At 33.9% G+C, this 23,247-nt stretch overlaps 1 protein-coding gene across 3 annotated transcripts in view; it reads left to right on the top strand.

Annotated features, from left to right (window-relative positions):
- Gls (glutaminase) overlaps positions 1-23,247 on the top strand; it is a 68,092-nt gene that overhangs the window by 5,789 nt on the left and 39,056 nt on the right. For all 3 annotated transcript variants that reach the window (XM_034498589.1, XM_076931928.1, XM_034498590.2), the window contains exons 2-7: positions 5,349-5,445; positions 5,783-5,904; positions 10,009-10,138; positions 11,125-11,204; positions 12,891-13,054; positions 21,229-21,287. In XM_034498589.1, coding sequence (XP_034354480.1) covers positions 5,349-5,445; positions 5,783-5,904; positions 10,009-10,138; positions 11,125-11,204; positions 12,891-13,054; positions 21,229-21,287 — 652 coding nt within the window. The remainder of the gene's footprint in view (positions 1-5,348; positions 5,446-5,782; positions 5,905-10,008; positions 10,139-11,124; positions 11,205-12,890; positions 13,055-21,228; positions 21,288-23,247) is intronic.

Here is a 23,247-nt window from a genome sequence, read left to right as displayed (position 1 = left end):
CCAGTTTAAGTCAGAAACATTAAGTACCACTCACAGTTTTTATGTTAAGAATGTACTTGTAAAATAAGGATCGGTAAATATTGAGTAAAATTAGAATTTTATTAGAATTTATGACATTTTATCAACTCATTAATAATTAGAATGAGAAAATGAGATTTAATTCTACCTTACTTTGTGTATTTCACAAAATACCCCAGAAAAATAAATTACCTAACCAAGTTCACAGCATGCACACACACACACACACACACACACACACACACACACACACCCGCCCCCTTACTGATAGTTTAGTGATACACTTTGTTGAATTAATTGGTCTTGTTTAGGTTTAGGTTTAGGTTTAGGAGAGACTTTAAAAGTTCATCTCTCCAGTCTCTGTTTTTACCCCACTTCTATTACGTTTTGTAAAGGTTGTTTGTTACCTCTATTTAAATACTTTGACAAGAGTTCTTGCCTGAAAAGGGCTGCTTGTTATATTTTCAGAGCAATTTGATATTCTCTTATGAATACCTGAAGTCTGATTTTTTTATTAACTTCTTCCTGAAATTTAGTTCTGAATAAGTCAACTGTGGAAGTGCCAGAGTGATTGCAGTTGAAACACTGGCCTTTGTTTAACATAATAATCTCCTTGCTCTGTAAAAGATTGTTTTAACAATTTGTAGTTTGGTTTCTGTTGCAATGATAAACATATTTCTTTGGTTAGGGTTCTGTTGTGATAAAATACCATGACCGAAAGCAACATGGGAGAAAAGGGTTTATTTTGCTAATGCTTCCATATCACAATTCATCACGGGAAGTCAAGGCAGGAACTGATCAGGGGCCATGGAGGAGTGCTGCTTACTGGATTGCACCTCATGGCTTGCTTAGCCTGCTTTTTGATAGCATCCAAGACCACATGCCTAGGGGTGGCACTACCTAAGGTGGTACAGGCCCTTCCACATCAACCATTAATCAAGAAATTCTATCATAGGCTTGCCCACCAGCCAATCTGATGGGAGCATTTTCTCTATTGAAGTTTCTGCTTCCCAGATGACTATAGCTTATAGCCCACACAGCACCATAGCCAAAACTAAATTGGGGAGGAAATAAAAAGGGTTCATTTAATCTTGTAGGTTAAGGCCAGAGTTTACTCAGAAACAACAGAGGAACCCTACTGGATTTCTCAGGTGCATTTTTGAGAAGGTGCATGTCCTCTCTGTGGGATGCATAGGCTTTTCTGGACTGGAACCTCCTACTTAACTAGAAACTAAGAAAATGTCTCAGATATGACAACAAAACAATATGATGTGGTTTTTGAGGGTCCCTCTTCCCGGGTGACTCTCGATTGTGATAAGGCAGGAAAAAAAAATAAGTCATCTAGCATATAGTTTCTAAAAATAGTTTTTAGCTTTTGAATTCTATAACAAAATACATGGTTATGACAACATAAGGGCAATCTTTAGGGAAGAAGAAAACAGAACAAGATAAAGACTTTGATATGATCTCTGCTTTCTTGAAAGTTTAGGGAGAATATTTGTGTTTGGTTCAAGCTATAGTAACTTCTATGGGTAGATATTTTGCTTTTTGTTTTTTGACAGAGAATTTGTCTGTAGCTTTGGGTGGCCTTGAATGGCCTTGAACTTAGAATCCTGCTTTCTCTGGCCTCCTGAGAACAGGGTTTACAGGTATGAGCTTCCATACCAGTCTTGACAATTTTATGATCATGTATCTTAGACATGACTTACATTTTTCCTCTTATAGATAGATACAAATTAATTTCTTTTCTTTTAAGCAAGGAAAATATTTACTCACTTTGCTAGCTGTGGTAATAAAGAGCCATTTAATTTTTTTTTTAGTATGTACTATAAGTGAAAAAACTGTATAATTCATATTATTTACATAGCTTTTAGGCAAAGTAAATACCATTTACCAGTGTGATAAATATGTAGAAAGCTTATTCTGCAGTTTTTAAAGTGATAAACTATCATTATCTAAAGTTTTATCTGACAAACCACTTTCTGTAAATAATTGGTATGTTATTATCCACTGATTTTAACAGCTGGTTCAAATTTTCTTTAAATATCGGGTCATCAGTATTATTAAACTCTTGTTTAAGGCTATTAGATCAGGATAAAACCTAGAAAACATGCTTGGGCGTCTAAGTAGTAACGAGGCAGTAAGTCAGAGGACTAGTAGTCGAGATCCCAGATTCAGTGAAACAAACATTCAAAATTCATTTCTGCTGTTGTACAGCCTTGGGACAGCTCTTAACCTCTTCAATCTTATTTTCTTTATCTGTGGAGACAAGATAGTGTCAGCAAGTAAATATCTTTAGAACCAGAAATTTATGGTACATTTCTGTCACTAGATCATTAAATTAGACTTGATTAAATTAGAATATTTATAAAACACTTAGCATAGTATGTAGGTAATTTTCAGTTATTAATTATGAAAATATTATAGGTGTTTTTTTTTAAGTTCTCTAAGGTCAAAGTTATGTCAGGTTATGATGTCATTAGGTTTTTATAAAGGTTAATTTTTAAAACATGCTAGTGTTTATAAATGTACTTTTAGGGTTTTTTTTTCTGTTTGTTTGTCTGTTTGTTTGGGTTTTTTTTAACTGGGACCAGTGAGGTAAGTTGATGGCTCAGCTGATAAAAGCACTTGCCACCCAAGCCCAGACACCTGAGTAGACTCATTGGAGCCCACATGAAGGGAGAGAGCTGACTCCTGAAAGTTGTTTCAGACTTCATGCCTCATGCCTACTTGCACTCATTAAAAATATTTAAAAAAAAAAAAAAACTTAAATGTTGGTATAGCAGTGTTTTGAAAACAAATATAAATGATATTAATGCAATGTTAATATCTCTTTTAGGAGAAATTTTATGTTTTTATGTATAAATGTACATGCTTGTGAATTAGCTGTTTTACTGTCTTTTATGACAGTTATGTATGTATGTATTTAGACATCTAAAAACAAACAGTTATCAACAGACATGATCTGTTTGTTATGTTTTAACAAGAATAATGTGCATAATTCACCCATAAAAGTTGCTATTATGACTAGTCTAGAATTGATGGTATTTAAAAATGAGATATATACATATATATATATATATATATATATATATATATATATTCCCCTGTATATATTTAAGAGTTGTGATAGGTAGGCAGGGTGATTGGTCTGCCTTAGACCTGTGATTCTTTTCCATTTTGAAACAGGGTCTCAATTGTAGCTCAGGCTGGCTTTGAACTTGGAGTGGTTCTCCTGTGTGAACCTCCCAGGGCTGGGCTTGCAGTCGTTACTTATGCCTTGCTGAGACCTGTGATTCTTATCATTATAATATTTATGTCAGTGATTGACAATTGGAATACTGGAGTCTGTTTTCAGTTTCTAAGAAATCTTCCCCCAAAGACATTAAATTGGTGTGTGATTAGAGACTGTTCAAAACATTGGAAAAATTGCTTTTCTGTTTAGAGGTTTGGTTAATCAGCATATTTTTTATTATATTAGTTATTAAGTGTTTCTGGTGAATTTTTCTTCTAATATTCTTAGGATCTGTGGGGTTTTGTTTATTATGCAGGCATACATTGCTTTAGAAGTAACAACTAACAGAGATCTGGAGAAATGACCCAGTGGTTAAGAGAGTTTGGTTCACAGCACCCAAGTTAAGAAACTCAAAAATTCTGTAACTCTAGGTCTCTGACATCTGATGCTCTTGTCTGGCCTTTTCTGGCACTTGCACAAAGCGAAGAAGAAAAGAACAACTACAGTTACTACTGTACATGGATGGAGTGCTTACATTCTGTCAGGCAGTGTTCTAAAAGTGTTGGCTATATAGAATTAGCTGTCTTTATGGCAGCTTTCTGAGGTAGACCCTATACCCTCATTTCTCTGAATTGTAGGAAGTTTAAGTAGCCTTTGGATTACATAGTAGTCAGGGTTCAAGAACTTGTATATGTCTCTCACAGATTTTACCATTAGGGTCACTATTTGAATATCTTATAGAGATACATCAAGCGTTTACTCCTACCTGAGCATCTCCTGAACTCTGATTAGTAATGAGTGATTAAACTGGAATATGCTTGATAGAAAAGATACTAACTCTAGCAGATACGTAAAGCATTAACTGTCTGTTGGCAATCAAAATTTCAAAACCTGACAACGCTGACCTTTAAAAATGAAACTGGGGAACTGTATTTCTTTGTAGAGAACCATGATATCTCTTACTCTGCACAAACCTTAATTCAAAGTGTATCAAAGACTTAAGAACTAAAACTCTGAAACTGCTAGTGGAAAGCACTTAAGCATGAGCATGGTCAAGTGCTTTCTGAATAGGACTTAAAGAATTGAAAAATGCAATTAGATGAAAATATGCTTTTGTAGAACAAAAGGAAAATAGTTTGCAGAGTCAAGAGATGTCCTACTGAATGAATGGAAATAGAAACCTTGCCAACTATGCATCAGATAGGATACTAACACCTAAGATATAGGAAGAACTACCCGACTTATACACTAACACCCAAACTACCTAATCAATCAGCAAATGACATAGTGACTGAACAGACAATTTCAGAAGAAATACAAATGACTAATAAATACTTGTAAAAATGTTTACCATTTTTAACTAATAGAGAAATGCAAAATGCAAATGCTTTTGAGATTCATTCTCACTCCATTAGAATAGCTATCATCAAAAAAAGAGACAACATACACAAGTGAGAATGAGGGAAAGGAACTTTTCATTGATGGCGGGAATGGAAACTTGTGTAGGCTCCATGGAAATCAGTATGGCAACTCCTCAAAAGACTGAAACTAGCAAGAATTGTCATTCCTCTGTTTAGGGCTCTAGGTCAACAAACCATAGATATACTTACACACACATGCTTTCTATTGCTGTAGTAGTCACAATAGCTAGGAAGTGTATCTGTGTAGATGCCCATTAGGTAGATAGATGAAAGAGAATGTTGTGTGTATATATGTGGAATTTTATTGAGCTGTAAAATACAGTGAAATCATTTACAGTCTTTTAAAGGAAAATGCACTTAACTGGAAATCATGTTAAGTGAAATAAGCCAGACTTCAGAAGGAGACATACTATATTTTATAAGTAGAACCTAGATTTAAAATTACACATATATATGAAAATAAAAATGGCCTGACATTGAAAACTACTAAATGTTTTCTAACTTTTCCAGTGTGGTTTCTAATGGTGCTGATTCGATTTTGGTGAATAAATGCTTATTATGGTTATAGTATTCATGAATGTATTGTTTCATCAGGTACAGTGGTTATTTAATAATGGGCTTGATTGGAATATTCACACAAGGATTAATTTTGTGCTATTTTTCTCCTCCTTTAGTAAAATAAAACAGGGTCTGTTACCTAGCTTGGAAGATTTGCTGTTCTATACAATTGCAGAAGGACAAGAAAAGATACCTGTTCACAAGTTTATTACAGTAAGTTTTTCTATTTTTCTCTCAACTTTCAAAGATGCAATACTAAGTCCATTGTATAATATTGCTGAAACATGGTCTTAAAGTTTACTGACTTGTAGGTTCTGACTGACAGTGTTTCTCTTGTTTTCAAATTTTTATTATGCTTACTCCAAGGTAATAAAAGAAAAGGAAACAATGAGAAACTTGTCCAGAAAGTGGATAGTAGTGGTACAAATGCCACATACATGACCAAGTATTGGGTAGAAACTTTTATATACAGGAATGAAACTTATAGTTGGAATAAGCATGTACATTATCTGCGCTGTATATTTACAAACTCTTATTTTTTTAAAAACAGGCACTCAAATCTACAGGATTGCGAACATCTGATCCCAGGTTGAAAGAGTGTATGGATATGTTAAGATTAACTCTTCAGACAACGTCAGATGGTGTCATGCTAGACAAAGATCTTTTTAAAAAGTAAAAATTTCTGCCAAACCTTTAATGGTGATTTGCTATGCTGTATGGTGATTTTGCTTTTAAGACACAATTTTACATTTAAAGACCAGTGTTACAGTGTACTGAGAAAGGGATTCGTAAATATTATTTCTTTGAAGACCAGTGATAGTATATATTAAGGTTCTTTTATACACTAGGTTTAAATTGGTTATAATGAAAGTTAGCCATAAATATTGTTTTGTGCCTAGAGATTATATTGTTTGGCTGTTCTGTTCTGTCTGCATGATTTGCTGACCTTTTCAGTTTAGTCTATAGTTTATTTCTATCGGGTGACTTGGATGCTGACCATGAGGGGACTTCAGACAGTTCTGTAGTCCTTGTATTCACATAGTTGCATCACCTGGTTCTCTTTTTCAAGTGTTTAAATGAATGTTTTGGGGTCTCTTTTCTTTTCTTTTTCTTTTTCTTTTTCTTTTTCTTTTTCTTTTTCTTTTTCTTTTTCTTTTTCTGTAAAATAGAACTTTAGACAACTTTAAAGATTAACCTTCATTTGGTTGGATGAGAACATTTTGACATTGCTGAATTAGCATATCTTCATTACTGTGTATTCGTTTGCTTTAAGTTTTAGTCAGCATGTTTGTAATTGACCGTAAAGAGTCAATTAATGTTTTATTAGTTCATAGAAAGCAGCATAAAATTATAAACGACTGTAAGACAGTAGTTTTTGTTTTTCCTAAACTACAGGTTTCAGTTGAGGTGTATCTAAGGAATTTCTGTATTTAACTTGAGAGAGAGACAGAGACAGAGACAGAGAGAGAGAGAGAGAGAGAGAGAAGAGGGAGGAGAGAGAGAATTTTTAATTACCTTTTCTTTGGTATATTGAATGATTTGTTCTAGATCTCTCCTGGGAATATCCTGGAGTTCCTAAGAGGGATCAGTATTTAAATAAGTTTCTCTGAAGTTTTTGTCATGCTTGTGAGATGTCTGCCAATTTTGAACCAAGGCTCTTAGTTCTCTTAATGCAGCCAACTTTAAAGTATAGCTGTTAAGCTTACTTTGCAATTGGTATTAGGAATTTAAGTCTGTTGATCTGTTCATTTTGTGAAGAGAATGAATTCACCTCTAGATTTATTCATGCTTTTGTAGTAAGGATCTGTCTTAGGAACTATCTGTGCAACATACTCTTTCTTGATTATGGTGCTTTCTGAGAAGTTATTTTAATTTATCTGTGAGTATGGTTAATTGATGGTAGGTTGGATTATAAAATGTATAGAGAACTGGCTTTGTAATTTTTAAGGGAATCACTAATTTACACATTTAAACTGCATTAAAATGTGCTTTATGAAAACTGTTTCATTATGAAATTAAAAGCAATTTAAATGTTCTCTCTCAATTATGAATCCAAGGAACCATTATCAGAAAACTGCTTGTAATTGAATTAATCTATAATAATTACCATAACTTTAGACACAAACTCGAGTTTTACAAAACTATGATTATAATGTAGGCAGTCTCTGACTTGACATGGAAACAACACAGTAGTCTGCATAGCAGGTCATAGACAAAGGGTTTTTCCTTTTCATTTCTAGAATGAGGTAACTCAGAACCTCTTACTAGGAGCTTTTCCAGGTCACTTTAAAAGGTGATGACTCCAGAGAAATTCTTTCTGATTTCAGTTATAAGAAGTTGTCTCATTGGGGTTGCCAAAAATAAACAGTATCATTCCATGCTGCTGGGATGGCATTTTAAAACATGGAATTCCTTATTTCTTAGAGAAGTAATTATAAAAATATATAATTCTGGTTTCTCAAAATGAGAAACCAATATTGCATGTGACTTTTTTAAAGCATGGATAAATGAATTATATCTTTTGAAAGTTGGAGAACTCCCTATGCCTATCTATATAGTCATCGTTTTTGTATTACTGATCATTAAAGTTACAAGAGGAAGAAAATATTTGTGCTAACAGCAAATTCTTCATTCACTTGTTCATTCATTGTTAAACTGTACTGTTTTTATGTGTGACCATATTTTAAGAATTGTTTATTCAGAGGCAGCAAATGGTTTGCATCTGTAATTATTTGGTTTCTAAAACCTTAAATATTACTAATGAAAAATTATGTGAGAAAAATTTTCTAATACATTAATGTACATTGTATTTGTAGGACCTTTGTCCAGAAAGTAATGGTGAACAAAGCGCAGAAACATATTTACCTGTGGAAAGGCAAAAGTATTTTTTCTCAGAATTCATTTTAAATAATTTATATTTTTTAGTATACTGATGACATCTACATTAAAATAATTTTCACAAAATTTTTTACTGTTTGAACACTGTCATTATGTGTAGTTGGAGTCTTCTGAAGGCTGAAATTGTCTTTATCATGGTAACTTAACCATTTAAGGCTATTTCCACGTGGTTTTTACTAATACGCTAGAACAAACAAACACACACACACTATACTCAAAGTTCTGTGTACTATCCTGTTGACTATAAATCTCTTTAAAGGTGCTGATTAGTTTTGTTTATTTTGAGATTTATGTGTATGCTGTTTTGCCTGCAGGTATGTCTGAGCACCACATCCATGCAATACCTGTAGAGACCAGTAGAGGGCATCATATCTCCTGGAATTGCTGTACCAGACAGCTGTGAGCCCTTATGTGGGTGCTGGGAATTGAACCAAAGTCCTCTGGAAGAGCAGTCAGCACTCTGAAACACTGAGCCATCTCTCTAGCCTCCGGAATAGTTTTAAACATTTAAAATATTTGTATGTGTTGGGGTTTGAGGGAGGGAGATAGTAATGAGTTGATAATTTAAATTTGCTTGGCATTTCTCATGTTTTATTTGTAACTTCTTAAAAATGAAGTCTATTTGATTTTAAAATAAGTACTTTTTAGGAATTACTTTAAGCTTTCTTATTTGAGAAAAGTATGCTAGTTGTATTTTCCTTGCAACTTTGATTTTTGAAAATTGAATTTTAGAAGCTGTTTGACATACATAAAAGTTAAATATTTAATCAATGATAATTTTTTTTTAGTGCATTACCCAGCTTCTTAATTTCATTTGCTTGTCTGTGAAGCAGGGAAATTCTTCAGAAAGTATTGGTATTTTTAAGGTCAAGTAAGATCATTAATAGTGCCTATTGTTTTTCTTTTTCCTCAAAACATGCTAATCTAGTGTCATTATTTATCTGTGAGGAATATAGTTACATAAATAACTTCATAGCAATGTTCTGACTTTAACATTTCTTTCTTTCTTTTTAAATCTTATTATGGGGCTTGCCTTAAAATATTATTATAGTTGGTGTTGTATCTTCTCGTTCATGTGTAGTAATTTGTCTTTTGTAAGTTAAATACTCTGTGACTGAGTTACTGATACTCAAATTTTAAGATGGTTTTTAGCTCAGAATTTAAAATGTACTGTGACACACAAACTTTAGGTTACGCTAACACATTAGTTTTTGGCTTAATCCTTTTCAGAAGACAGAATATTGGTTCACATCAGTGTCTTTAAAATGGTTTTTAACAGTGAAACATTTCTGTAATGTGTTACATTTGGCTTTGGTAATATAAAATCTATTATAGTACTTCATAAATTATAAGCATGTCAACATATTTTCCACTCAAGAAAATTGACAAGCTTGACCAAACCAAATTGGTTTTATCTTACAAAGCTTTCAAAGTGTTCAGGAAAAACACATTAAAATATTGTTATTTAATTTTTGTGAAATACTACCCAGTGATTATATAGGCACTAAGAAGGATATGTCAGAGGTTACTTAAAATTGAAAAATATTCATAATCTCATTTGTGATGTTTTAAAGACTGAGTTTTGTTAACCAGATCTCATGTTGAGTAATTATTAATTCTAGTAGGATGCAAAACTTTTTCCAATACTTAAACCTCAAAGAATGCATTACCATTTTAGTATCTGACAAAATTTTAGGCATGTTTAATTTATTTCTGATTTGTTCAGGGTAAGCTAGAAGGAAAGAAAACATAGGAAGAATATGTTTTAAATTTGACTTGTATAAGTATATGGTTTATCGATACCAATTAATATTCGTCTGTTAAGTGGATGCCGATAACCGAAAGGTACCCACTCTGTTTTTCTATCACATTCCACAGGTGTGTTCAGAGCAACATCGTTTTGTTGACACAAGCATTTAGAAGAAAGTTTGTCATTCCTGACTTTATGTCTTTTACCTCACACATCGATGAGTTATATGAAAGTGCTAAAAAGCAGTCTGGAGGGAAGGTAAGGTTTGGATACATATATTTTCCTAATATAAATATTTCATATAAAGAAAATAACCTGCATATTTTATTTCTAAATTAAAAAACTCAGTGAGTCAAGCCTCTAAATTTAGTGCTTTTAAATCAGTATAAGTATTTTAACCTTTGTTATTTTGCCTAGAATGAAACCAAGTTTAAAGTTTTGGGCAGGGGGTGGTTGTTGGATATTTGAGGAAGAGTTTCTCTGTTTAGCAGACCTAGCTGTCCTGGAACTTGCTTTGTAGATCAGGCTGGCCTAGAACTCAACAGAGTTCTGCTTCTGCCTCTTCAGTGCTACAATTAAAGGCATGTGCCTCCATTACCAACAAAATTTTTTATTTTTAAATTTGGAAATGACTGAGTGGCTTCATATTTTCAAATTAGTAAAAATGACTTTATTTGACAGTTTTGCAGATTTGATACCCATTAATATTAAGTAAACATTTCTAGTTTTAAAAAATTATATAAGGAAAGCCAAGCATGATTGTGCCTACCTGTAACCCCAGCATCACGTAGGATTGATGGAAAGGAGAATCGGGAGCCTCCACTATGTAAGCTAGTTTGAGACCAGCCTATTAGCCTGTGCTACAGCAGAACTTGTAACACCCTCACCCACCCCACCCAACCCCAACAACAGGTACTCCAAATAGTAGCAGAGACTATTTTATATAACCTCAATTATATAAGGTTGGTTGTAAGCTTTTATTTTTTTCTTAAAAGTCTTTAAGTTCTTGTTTTAAATTCTCTGCATTTTTAAGAAGATTGCATTAAAAATCAGAATGGTAGAAAAGTCACCTAATGTCATGCAAATACTCAAGTTTATAGATCAGTGTTCTTAGTTTTTACAAGCATCATTAACACAGGCTGAAGCAGCTCCTGAGTATACTAAAACGACAGAACTAGTGATTGGGGACAGCAAACACACTACCTACATTGTATCTCTTAATGACTTCCTAATATTTTGGACAGGTTGCTGATTATATTCCTCAACTGGCCAAATTCAGTCCTGATTTGTGGGGTGTATCTGTCTGTACTGTAGACGGGCAAAGGTAAGTTTATTTTAAAGTCTATGAAGAACAGCTTTAAGGCTTGAATTTTGTTTTATGAGGTAGAAAGGAAGATAATTTTTATTTTGAGGTTTTAAAGCCTGGTCTAGCCCTTGAGCTCACTGTGCAGCTGAGGCTGGCCTTAAACTTATGTGGCATCACATCCATCACATCCATCAATAATTTGCAAAGCGAAAGTCATTCGGCAAAACACAGTCTTTTATAAATGCATATTTGAGAAGTGCTTGTATTTTAAGTAAGCTGCTGACAAATGAGGATTCTTGCATAATTATCAGAAAGTTTTATGATGAAGGGAAACTATAAAGAAAATGATCTGATTTAAAAAAAAAAAAAAAAAAAAAAAACACCTAAATTATAAAAGGCCTTTGGAAAGTGCTACACTGTGAGACTTATTTTCAAGAACAGTACTTTTTGGGCTTGGGGAATGATGGCTTGGTGAATAAAGTGCTTGACTTGCAAGTGCGAAGGCTGGACTTGAAGTCTCTGGCACAGAATCGTAGGCAAATATAGTTGGCTCCCTGTAATTCTAGCAATTGGGAGGAAGTCAGAGGTCCTTTGCAAGCTGGCTAACAAAACTGGGGAATAGACAAGCATGTTCAGCAAGATACCCTGTCTCAATAAACTGGAGAACAGAGGAGGGAAAATTAATGTTGGCCTCTTCACAGGTGTGTACACACATGTACCACCTGCACGTATGCAAAAATGTCTACACAAGTCAATGCAAAGTATATTTTAATTTAGCTGGAAGTCAGACATTAAGGGTTTATTGTCAATCTCTAATTTGGATATCAGAAGAATTATGCCATTTCTGGTATTCCTACTGAAAAAAATTAGCTTACAAATATAATCCTTCCTTTAAATTACTTTTTAAAATAAAAATATAGCTTAACATAAAAATATATACAACTGGTACGCTGTATATATAGCTTGATGGATTTATATTAATGATATAGTTTCATTCCTTTTTTTCCCCCCCAATTTTGAGCCAGCTTCTTTTTGTAGCTGGGCTCACCTAAAACTTACTTTGTTGCCCAGGCTGTTCTCAGACTTTATATCTTCATACCGCCATCTGTTTGACCACAGGCATGTTCCACTGTGCCTGGTAGTACCCTAAAGCTTACTAAGACTACAAGTCAGGTAAACCTAGAATTTTAGACTTCTCTTTTGAAGTTATGATTTAAAACTTTTTTATCTGTTTCTGATTTTAATTATCTAATCTGAATTGTTCTTAAGTTAAAATAAAAAGCATGAATTTTTATTATAATTAAACATGTTAATTTTTAAGAAGTAATTTTTAAAGAGCTAGTTTACTCTGAAGTAGAAGAAAAATCATTTAACATCTAATAAAACTGTTATTCTATTGAGAACTTTAAGCTTTTGCCATTTTTTTTTGCAGTGTCCCTCTTAAACATAATCTTTCTTAATGTTTACATATGTATGTGCTTGTGGAGATGAAAGGATAACCTATAGGAGTCTCTTCTCTCTGTCATGAAGGTCCCAGGGGCCAGGCTTGGTGGTGGCCACCTTTACTGCAACATCATAGCACACCATCTCTCTAATGCTGAAGTAACATTTATGGGTGAATTATGTGAGAATACTTATAAATTAGAATTAATAATACAACAGTTTGTAGTGGATGCTGATTGTTTCTTAAATCTACTTTAATAGGCATTCTATTGGAGATACCAAAGTTCCCTTTTGTCTTCAGTCCTGTGTAAAACCCCTGAAATATGCAATTGCTGTTAATGACCTGGGAACTGAGTATGTGCATCGCTATGTTGGGAAGGAGCCAAGTGGATTAAGATTCAACAAACTCTTTTTGAATGAAGATGGTAAGGAATACGTACAAATTGGCTAGAAAAAGAAATTCCTCATTTTTCTGTTTAAATCTCAATAGTTTGAAATCTGCTTTTGAAAAAACCTTTTCCTACTTTTAAAATTTTGCCATAGGGTTTTTTTTTTTCATCATCTTTAGAGATAGTTTAATCATCTACCTTTTAAAATGGTTATTTTAGGTTATCTTGTGCCATTAGCAAAAGGAGTAGAGAGATAGGGGCAAGGAATACCTTCCACAGCTGGGCACAGTGCACACTTGCAGTCCCAGCAGTTGGATGGAGTGAGAAGGACCAGGAGCTCAAGACCATCCTCGGCTGCATAGTAAATTGAGGGCAGCCTTAGCTACATGAGAGACACTGTCCATTTGTAAGTAAGAGCTCATTGTTGTCACATATCAAGGATTCTATTAGTGCTTGAAAATGTCTAGAATTCACTTAAGAACAACCCAGTGGAAGCAGCTAATAGTTCTGGAGTAGTCATAAATATTATATTTTGTTATGTATTGTTAATTGTTTCAGTTGAAAGATCCTGTTTGGCAGAGGTGAAACAAACAGCTAGATTCAACATCCTGACCATTTTCAGGCTAGAGGTCCAGACCCTCATTTGCCCATAAAATATATGAATCAGTCTGTGTTGAAATAGAGTAATGGTTCTCCTTTTTCATATTCATATAATGTATGAATGTTTCATGTACTGCTTTCATACTTGAGGAGAATTGTGTATGGGCTGTGGGTAGAAATTGGAGGATATATTGTATTCGTGTACTGTGGCTTTAATGATAGATAATATAGTGGGATTTGTTTCTATGACTTTGGTCTTTTTCATAACATTTGCTATTTGGAAGATCAGGTAATTGGATTACTAAGTCTTACTACTCAAGTTACAGGCATTCAACAAGGAAGGAACACAAACGTAGACAATACTTCAGTCACAGAGGCCTTAAATCTGAGTCACCAGTACTTGACTCCATTCAGTATGGCGCCTTTTGTGTTTATCCTGAAGTATGTGTATGGTCACTAGTTAGTTAATGATTTGAGGGACAAAATTGAAGGAAGCAGATGAAGTTTAGAAAAATTGTAAAAGATAAACTAAGTTTTCTTTTTGTCAAATTAAAAAAGTGAAATGTCTCAGTGTTTTATTAATTCTTCAAATGAAGTCACAACTGATATATTCTATATTTTTTAGAACAGTCTATACCTGTATTTTACCATAATCTTTGTGCTGAGTTTTGAAAATTAGCATATTTTGGCAACTTCATTTAGGATATTATATCTCAAAATTTCTTATTCATTAGTCTCATTGACATCCAGGTTTAATGAAGGTACTCCTTCTATTATTCCCAGTAGATAAGACATTTTATAATATAATCAGTATTTTCCTTTGGAAGGCAAGGAAGAGTAAGTGATTTTGGCAAATACATTGATTTGAAGGAAGATATTTAAGTATCTAAAACAAATGTAGAAATTTGAATGTTAGAATGTTTTTGAGGGGCTGTTGAGATGACTCAGTGGTTAAGAGCACTGGCTGGTCTTCCAGAATAACTTGTTTCCCAGCACCATATGGTGGCTTAACAACTGTGCACAGTTCCAGGGGACCTGATACCTTCTTCTAGCCTCTTTCACCACAGGCACACACATGGTGCAGAGACATACATACATCCAGAGAAAACGTCTACATGTAAAATAACAAAATATCTTTTGAGAAACTTAAAGTTTCTATTGGGCGAAAAAAATAAATAAAATGAGGGTTAGGGTAAATGAACTTTAACATTTATTAATAAAATTTCACCATATTCATGAATGGTTTTTAAAAGTGTAAGTTATTCTTACTGTCTGTATAAGAAAATTGTGTTGAAAACGCAAGCTTTTGTTTAGTACTGGTTTCTCGTAAGAATTAAAATATAAAACTTTTTTGGTTTTGTTTTGTTTGTTTGTTTGTTTGTTTGTTTTGTTTTTCGAGACAGGGTTTCTCTATGTAGCCCTGGCTGTCCTAGAACTCACTCTGTAGACCAGGCTGGCCTCGAACTCAGAAATCCACCTGCCTCTGCCTCCCAAGTGCTGGGATTAAAGGCATGCGCCACCACTGCCTGGGTTTAAAATATAAAACTTTTAAAAAGGGCTTGTCTGTCAGCCTTTTCAAGTTCTCAAGGGATGCTGTGCTATTGAATCTTGGTTTTATATCAGCCCCAACACAAAACAGTTTGGATATCTTTCTCATTTTTAAAATTTTACCATTTACAGTAAAGAAACAAACGTGTTTGTAACTGTATTCAGAGTTACATGGTTAAAAAATCACTCGTTATGTAAGATTATAAGAATAAAGATTAATGTAAGTATAATAAATAGATAAGCAATAGTGGTAGTTACTCTGTAATTATATGTACTTTTGAAGAGTAAAGTATAAATAATTTTTGTCCTGTAATTGAAGTTGGCTGGTACTTTCTATCAATGTGAGTGAGGAAACAAGTTTATTTTAATAGCAGTTTTGGAAAACATCTCTTAGGGAAGGTTTAATTTGGTTTATTATTATGGTATGTACATGTGTGATGAGTTGTGGGGTGATGGATATATGCATGCCACAGTGTACATATGAAGGCCAGAGGACAACTTTGTGGAGTCAGGTATCTCATACTTTTACATAGGTTCCAGTGATCAGACACAGGGCCTCAGGCTTGCAGAACAAGCACTTACCCCGCCAAGCCATCATGCTTGCCCCATGCTTTACATTTCAGATGCCATCCCCTTTCCCCATTTCCCCTCCCTAGAAAACCCCTATCCCATGCCCCCTTTTCCTTTTTGCTTTTATACATTTTTTTTAAATGTTAATCAAAGGCTTTATAAGTTTGGTAATGCTCAATCAGAAGTGTAACCCAATACCCAACCTAGATATATAAACTATCTTTGACTGGTGGAGACCCGTGAACATCTGCCTCCATGCTCCCCTCTCTCTTTCTCTCTCTCATCATCTAGCTTCACCCTTCCTGTTAAAAATAAAACTTTTCTCTCAAAATGTGATTAGAGCATAATTATTCCAAATTGTACCAGTGAGGTACAAGATAGTCCTAATACCCAGTCCATCATTTTGTTGATTAGCCAGAACCCCTCTGTCATCTCTCCTAACTAAAACACTTAGTTTTGAACCTGGCTTTTTTCTTGGCTTTAGAATGAATGTCAGCTGAAAACCATCCACTCAGATCTTTTCTCTCAAAGTAAATAGCCAGGATTGGCTATGAGACTACAGGTCTTCAACCCTGTCAGGAATTCAGAATGACTGAGTTAACTGAAATTATGGGAAGCACTAAGCATAGCTTCTAAAACTTAGACAATTTATATAGACCGCTGAACACCTGGAAAGCCCCTATACTACCGAACGTTGGAGCATCAAATCTTTGATGCCCCATGCTTTTCTACCCTATAGGGATTAAGTTAGCCAACTAATATTTCTATAGCCTTGTTGAGTAATCAGCTTGAGGCTGCAAGGGATTTGGTTCTTGGAGTAATTTATTTAGCTAATACTGGAAGATTTACAAAGTTCATTTGATACAGGATTTTAGAAGGCAGAGTTAAGCTTTTCATAATCATATGAAAATTCCATTCCTCTGATATGGAATTTAGGAGACAATTCAAGTTTTGCATATTGTTAATGATCTTTAATTAGCAAAGCCAAAATATGTCATATCTATATAGGATTTGACAAAGAAAAGTTAGTTTCTGTAAAATGATAGATCTGAGTTAATGGGAAAGAATGGAATTTCAGTGACTGGGGAGAATGTAAGTGAGCACTGTAAAATTGAGCTATGTATAGTAAGTAGAAAGTAGAAAAGATAAAAAGATAGGAAAGAATGTTCCATGCATAGTTTATTGCAAAGTTCTGTTGGGGCCTGAGCAAAATGTTGAGGCCCGGGCTGCCCCGCATTTGGCGGCCACTGTATCCCGGTCCAAGCTGCCGCTCTGGTCCGAGGGTCGGGGTTCAGCAAGAGAGAGAGAGTGAGGCCGGACTCGAAGAATGGAGACCAGACAGAATGTGTTTCAATCCTGTTTATTCTTCAGTCTCTCTTCCTCTCTCCAAGTCCCAAATCCTAAGTTCCTAGTCCCTAGTGCCTCCAAGTTCCAAGTTCTCTTCCAAGTGCCTGCTTCTCTGTCTTCTCTCTGCTGTGTCTGATTCTCTGTTCTGTTCTGTCTCTGCCTTTTATATGTCTCACTTCTAAGCCATGCCTCTAAGTCACACCTATAATCATGCCCTTAGGTCTTGCCTCTAAATCTGATCTCTACACTTCTAAGTCACTCTCTTAAGTCACACACCTTTAATCTCACACACCTTTAATCTCACGCACCTTTAATCTCAAAGTATCTAAACCAAGATTATCGGAGTGTGCTCAGCTGTTGTAGGCTATTGTAATCCAAGTCTCATGTCAGGGTATATGGCTCAAGATGGCTGCAAAGCTGATAGCCGCTTTCTGCTAAAAGTCGGCCCCCAACAAAGTTCAAATAGATATTTATTAAAATGAAGAACCTGTCCATAAATTGCAGTGTTTTCACGTGTTCAGTTTTCTGGTGTGCCAAGCTCTAATATGTGTTGGAAAAGTATTTTAAATGGTATCAGAGTTGTTATTTCTATTCCCAATAACTGATGAGAAATTTAAAGTGGCTCCTTCATTTCTGCCTTACTTCAGAAAACAAGAGGTTCATGTTCCTAAGTCTTAGAGTGCTTTGGCATTGCAGTTATGTTGCTGTTCTTCTTCACCAGTTTCTACTTTAGATATTTGACTCTGAACCAGAGTTGTAGAGGAATCAGTAGATCACCTGAGGTGAAATAATTTGTTGTTCTTTGAAAACGTCTTAAATGAAATTTATGTAGCATTTGCTTGATACTTATCAAATCCTTGAGTATGTATGGATATACACACATTGGTTGCCTTCTAGCTCCAAGGATTTAAACCCAAGACTATATAAAACAAAACAAGAGAAATCTGAAATAATAGATTAAGAAGGTTTTATATAAGTACATATGTATAGTAATTTCACATTTGAGTTCTGTATTCTGCTTTTCCTTTGCTTGGGACTTTTCTTTCAGGTTGATAATATTTGGAAGTATTTTGCATTTTTAATTTCATCTTGATATACATACACATATAGCATTCTTCAGAGAAAGGAAGTGATACCATTTTATGTGTTTAGGGATAGCATATTTCTCATGTTCAGCATTATTTGGGGAAAGTAAAATCTTTTTATATTACAGTGTTTAGATTTTAACAACAGACTTTTAATATTTAGAACCAGTCTTTATGGTAAATAACTTAGGATATAATTTTTCTTACTTTTTTTTGTTTTGTTTTGTTTTGTTTTGTTTTGTTTTCGAGACAGGGTTTCCCTGTATAGCCCTGGCTGTCCTTGAACTCACTCTGTAGACCAGGCTGGCCTCGAACTCAGAAATCCACCTGCCTCTGCCTCCCAAGTGCTGGGATTAAAGACGTGTGCCAACACTGCCCGGCCTTAGTTTTTCTTACTTTAATTAACAATTATAAGCATTGATGGAATACAATGTGTGCTTTGCAACATAGAAAGATGAATCAAATTGTCACAAACTGTTTCAGACTTAATTTGTAGCAAGAACACAAAATTGTTTCTTTAGCAATTTTGAAGCTTATTATTATAATCTAGTAGATAACTTGGTCTTGCTCTCATCTAATTTAAATTTTGCTCTTTAGTCAATATTTCCCCATTTATCTCCTACCTCCTACAGCCATGGTAGCAACTATCATTTTCTGTTTCTTTGAGTTCCACATCTTTAGAGCCTACATAAAAGAAGATTTGTTTTTCTGTACCTGGTTTTACTATTTGTAATATCCTCTGGGTTTGTCTGTGTTACTGTAAATGAAATGTTTTCTTATTTTTTAAGGCTGAATAATACTCCTTTATTATATATATTTTCTTGATTCTTTAATCCACTGGTAGACCTATACGTGTCAATCTCATGTCTTAGTTCTGATGAATAAGTGACAGAATGAACACAGAAGAATGACGCCTCCAGGATAAAGTCATCATTCCCTTTGCAGACATTTGCTCGAAAGGATTTCTGGATCCAACGTGTGCAATTTTAAAGAATGATTTTTAAATTTTTATCTCTCCATTGAAGGAAATGGAGTATGATTTGCACAATTAATCCTCTCCTGCTCTTTTTAAGTGAAAAATCTCTAAAACCACATGCTTTCTCTTACGCAGAGTCTAGATATTTAAGAGACATCACTGAAAGGGCTAATGGGGATGGGGGGACAGCAAGAGAGAAAGCTGCATGTGAGCAGAGTATAGTATATGTGTATAAAGACACCAAAATGAAAGCCATTACTTTGTTGATTTAATACATTTTTAGATGATAAAAGTAAAAAGCAGAAAATTTCTATCTTAATGATACAACTCATAAATAGCAGTTTTTATTCAGAGTGTACAGTTTGAAGCAGGAGATGTGCACGTGTGATCTCATCTCTCAGTTGTACACAAGAGGCATGAGATTGAGAACAGCTTAAAGTTACACTGTTTCAAAACAAATGACAGTAACAAAAGTATAGAATTCAGTAGCTTTTACTGTATATTCCTAGGATTTGAAACCATCATTCAGTAAATTTGGAGCACTTTGACCAGCTGCAAAAAAAATTCCATATTCATCAGTGATTATTCACTGTTTTTGTTTTTTATTTGTTTTAGGGTTTTTTGTTGTTGTTGTTGATGTTGGTGGTGGTTTGTTTTAGCGTTGAAATCTAGCAGTCTATTCTTGTCTATAGATTTATTTGAGAAACTTCAGATAAATGGAATCATTTAATATTTGTTCCTTTATGACTAATTTTCCTTAGCTTAGTATATAAAAGGTTCATACATGTTGTGTAGCTGAGAGGAATGGCTGGGTCCTATGGAGACTCTCTGTGTTTAATGCTTTGAGGAACTGTTTGACTGCTTTTTCAAAGCTCACAGTTTGAGCTAGAGGCTTGTCTTGTGGAATGTAACTTTCTAGATTCAAGCAGACTCTAATGTCGTACAGGTAATGTGTGTGCTGGTATTGTCAGGTTTGGAAAGCTTATCCATGAAGTCACTTTCACAAATAGAAGTTTGTTTTCTGAGTTTGTTTTGAGACAGGAGCTCATGTAGCTTTGCACTCCAATCCTGAGTGCTGGGATTAGAAAATGCACCCCCATGCCTTGCTAGAAAGACTGTTTGACCCAGTGTCTGGACCCAAGAATGTCTGTATCCAAGAGGTTTTTGTTCACAATTTGCTATTCAATGAATGGTAATGTAATAAGTTAAGCTTTTAAAATTCTACTAAAGAGTTAAAAGAAAGTAAGATTATAGGTGAACATAAAAGTTTAAGTTACTTAAAACTTTTAAGGGCACATGCTGTTCTTGAGGAGGACCCAGGTTTGTTCTCTAGCAGAAACATGGCAGCTCACAGCTATCTGACTCCAGTTCCAGGGGATCTGACAGCTTTTTCTGGCCTCTCTAGATACCAAGTGTGCTTGTGGTACACATATATACATGTAGGCAAAGATATAAAATAAAAATAATTCTTTTTAAAAATTGATGAAATATGTATCCTTTACTGTCAAGAAGTGTTGAAAGTATACAGAATACAATTTAAATCTCCTGAAATCTACCATTTTAGGCATATCATTAGTATTTGTATTTTCTTCTTCAGTGTCTATATACATGTACATGTATACACATGCATACATTTGCATAAGTACAAAAATGTTTTCAAAAGGTAAATTGGGATTATACCAGATGGGCTTTTTCAAAGATTATTTTTAATATGGTAATATTATCCAAGTACTTAGTAGGTGTTAGCTATTTGTATACATTTTTGAGATTTAATAGTAGTAACTTTGAGAGATGTTCAATCGTTATATCTGTGAGAGAGATTCGGTCTCTTTTTACATACATAGAGAAAAATTGAGTGAAATGGCAGGATTACAACATTTGGATTTGCTTTTAACATTACTTTTTGCAGAACATTCTGTTAATTCTTGTTTTACTATGTGATTATCATAGCATAATTCTGGGTGTGAACAACTGTTTTGATATGTATCTTACTCCAAACAATGCTCCCTGCAGAAAAGTATGCATGCATCCAAGGAAGTGGAACCAAATATTTGAAACAGTGCTGTCACTATTATGTTTTACAGATAAACCACATAATCCTATGGTAAATGCTGGGGCAATTGTTGTGACTTCACTAATAAAGGTAAAATGTTGACATTTCCTTTTAACCTAGTAATTTTTTAATAAATAAGGAATAAATATATATTTTGTATATTTTATGTAGGACTATGATGATAAATTTTCTCTTGGAATTAAGAAAATAGTTTTGTTATATTGGGTTAAAATTTTATTTATTCCCCCCCCCCCATGTCATTTCAAAAACAAAACTGAAAAACATGACTCCCAACCATTTGTTGGGAAAAACATGAATCCCAACTGTTAGTTAACTTCTGGATATAAAGCTTTGGCACAGATTTAAGAACTTTACAGATCAGTGGAAGTTGAGGTGTTTCTTTCTAATGTTTTAAATATTTTTTCTTTTTTGCTTCTAGAAAGAATAAATGCTAACAGAAGCATTTTACTATATGATATTTTTATTAATGTGGGAGCAAATATTTAAGTTTAGAATAAAACATTTATTATATTTAAAACAATAAATTGTTTTATCCTCATAAGATGGGATCACCGTTTTCATTTAAATTTGTTTCATTTGTTTTACTTATATCATACCATAAGTAAAAGAAGTAAGGCTTCTTCCAATTATTACATTACTTAAGTTTTGATGTTTACATTGTATGTTGACTTATTTATGTTAGTGTTTGTATCAATAATTGGAAGCTAAAGTTTTGAAATAAGTATTTCAAAATGGTTCTGTTGTGTGGTAGACTTTCACGCAATTTCAGGTGTTTCTCCATTTTTTTTTTAATTTTAAATTTCTAGTTGTGTTACTTACTAAAATATATTTTGTGTTTGGGACACTTATATGTTTCCCAGTAAATTTGTGCCTGTCTATTCCAGGTTAGAAGCAAATATAACTCATGGATTTGTACATGCATTACTGTAGATGGGGTACTCTGAATACATACAGAGTGCTGAAGGGTAAATTACAGGCTTAGAGCTCAGTTACAATAATTTATTTAATTGCTATACTAGAAGTCTATGTTAACTGTCAGTGAGTGTTAAAGCAGAAAATTACTATCTTAAAAATATATGTCTAGTTTAGGGCAATGACTTATAAGCATTGGCCCACTTAAATTTTATTTTAATTCTAATAAAGTAGATTTATAGCCAGATATCTTTTAATGTAGCTAGTTTATGATATCTAGTTATACTAAGGTAGAAATTATTGTAGAAAGTACTAATGCAGTTATATACAAAGCAGACTCTGTCTTTAGGTGTCTTAAGTATGAAATATACATAGATAAATGGGCCTTTATTACTGAGTTCAGTAAATGTTGTGAGAAATCTCATTAATAATTCAGAGTTGAATAAGTAATAAATTAGAACTAAGGAAAGTTAACTACAATCCCTGTCGATGTGTAGTTTTAAAAAAAAAAAAACACTAGAATGGCTCTAAACCATTTTTGGATCTTCACAAAATGCTCGGATTCCATGATTTTACATATATTTTAATGGGTCCCTTAATCTTCTGAAAGATGATTCATGGATTCCAGCTTAAAAATTATATCAGTGATAGGTCTGTCAAAACTTCAAGGACTCAGCTATATAGTAACTTAGAGTAAACTGGGAGGCTTGAAGTGAGACCATGCTACAGGAAGTGAGATCCTGTCACAAAAGAGGTGGTTACTTTGGAGAAGATTAACACTGTACACCAGTAGGTTTCTCTTTAGAGGGCATATGTAAATGATTTACAGAACACCTCCTTAACTACATGTAGTTAAAATCCTTTTGTTAATGATTCATGGGCTCAGTCAAGTACACTGATATGCTGCTGCATGTGGCAATTGCATGTCTTGTCATACCGTCCCATCCTTTGATTAGTTTCATTTCATGGTCAGTCATGTGTCATGAACCATATTGATCCACATTAGCATAATTAGGAACAGTAAAGAAACACAGACAACATAAATGGAGGTCAGTGTCTAATAGTACAGAAAAGTCATCTTGTACTTGAAAATTTGGTATTTTAAATTTGTAAGATT

This window comes from Arvicanthis niloticus, chromosome 3, assembly GCF_011762505.2.
Source record: "Arvicanthis niloticus isolate mArvNil1 chromosome 3, mArvNil1.pat.X, whole genome shotgun sequence".
Taxonomy (NCBI): domain Eukaryota; kingdom Metazoa; phylum Chordata; class Mammalia; order Rodentia; family Muridae; genus Arvicanthis; species Arvicanthis niloticus.
Note: the sequence above shows the minus strand (reverse complement) of the source record. Positions and strands in the feature narration are given on the sequence as shown.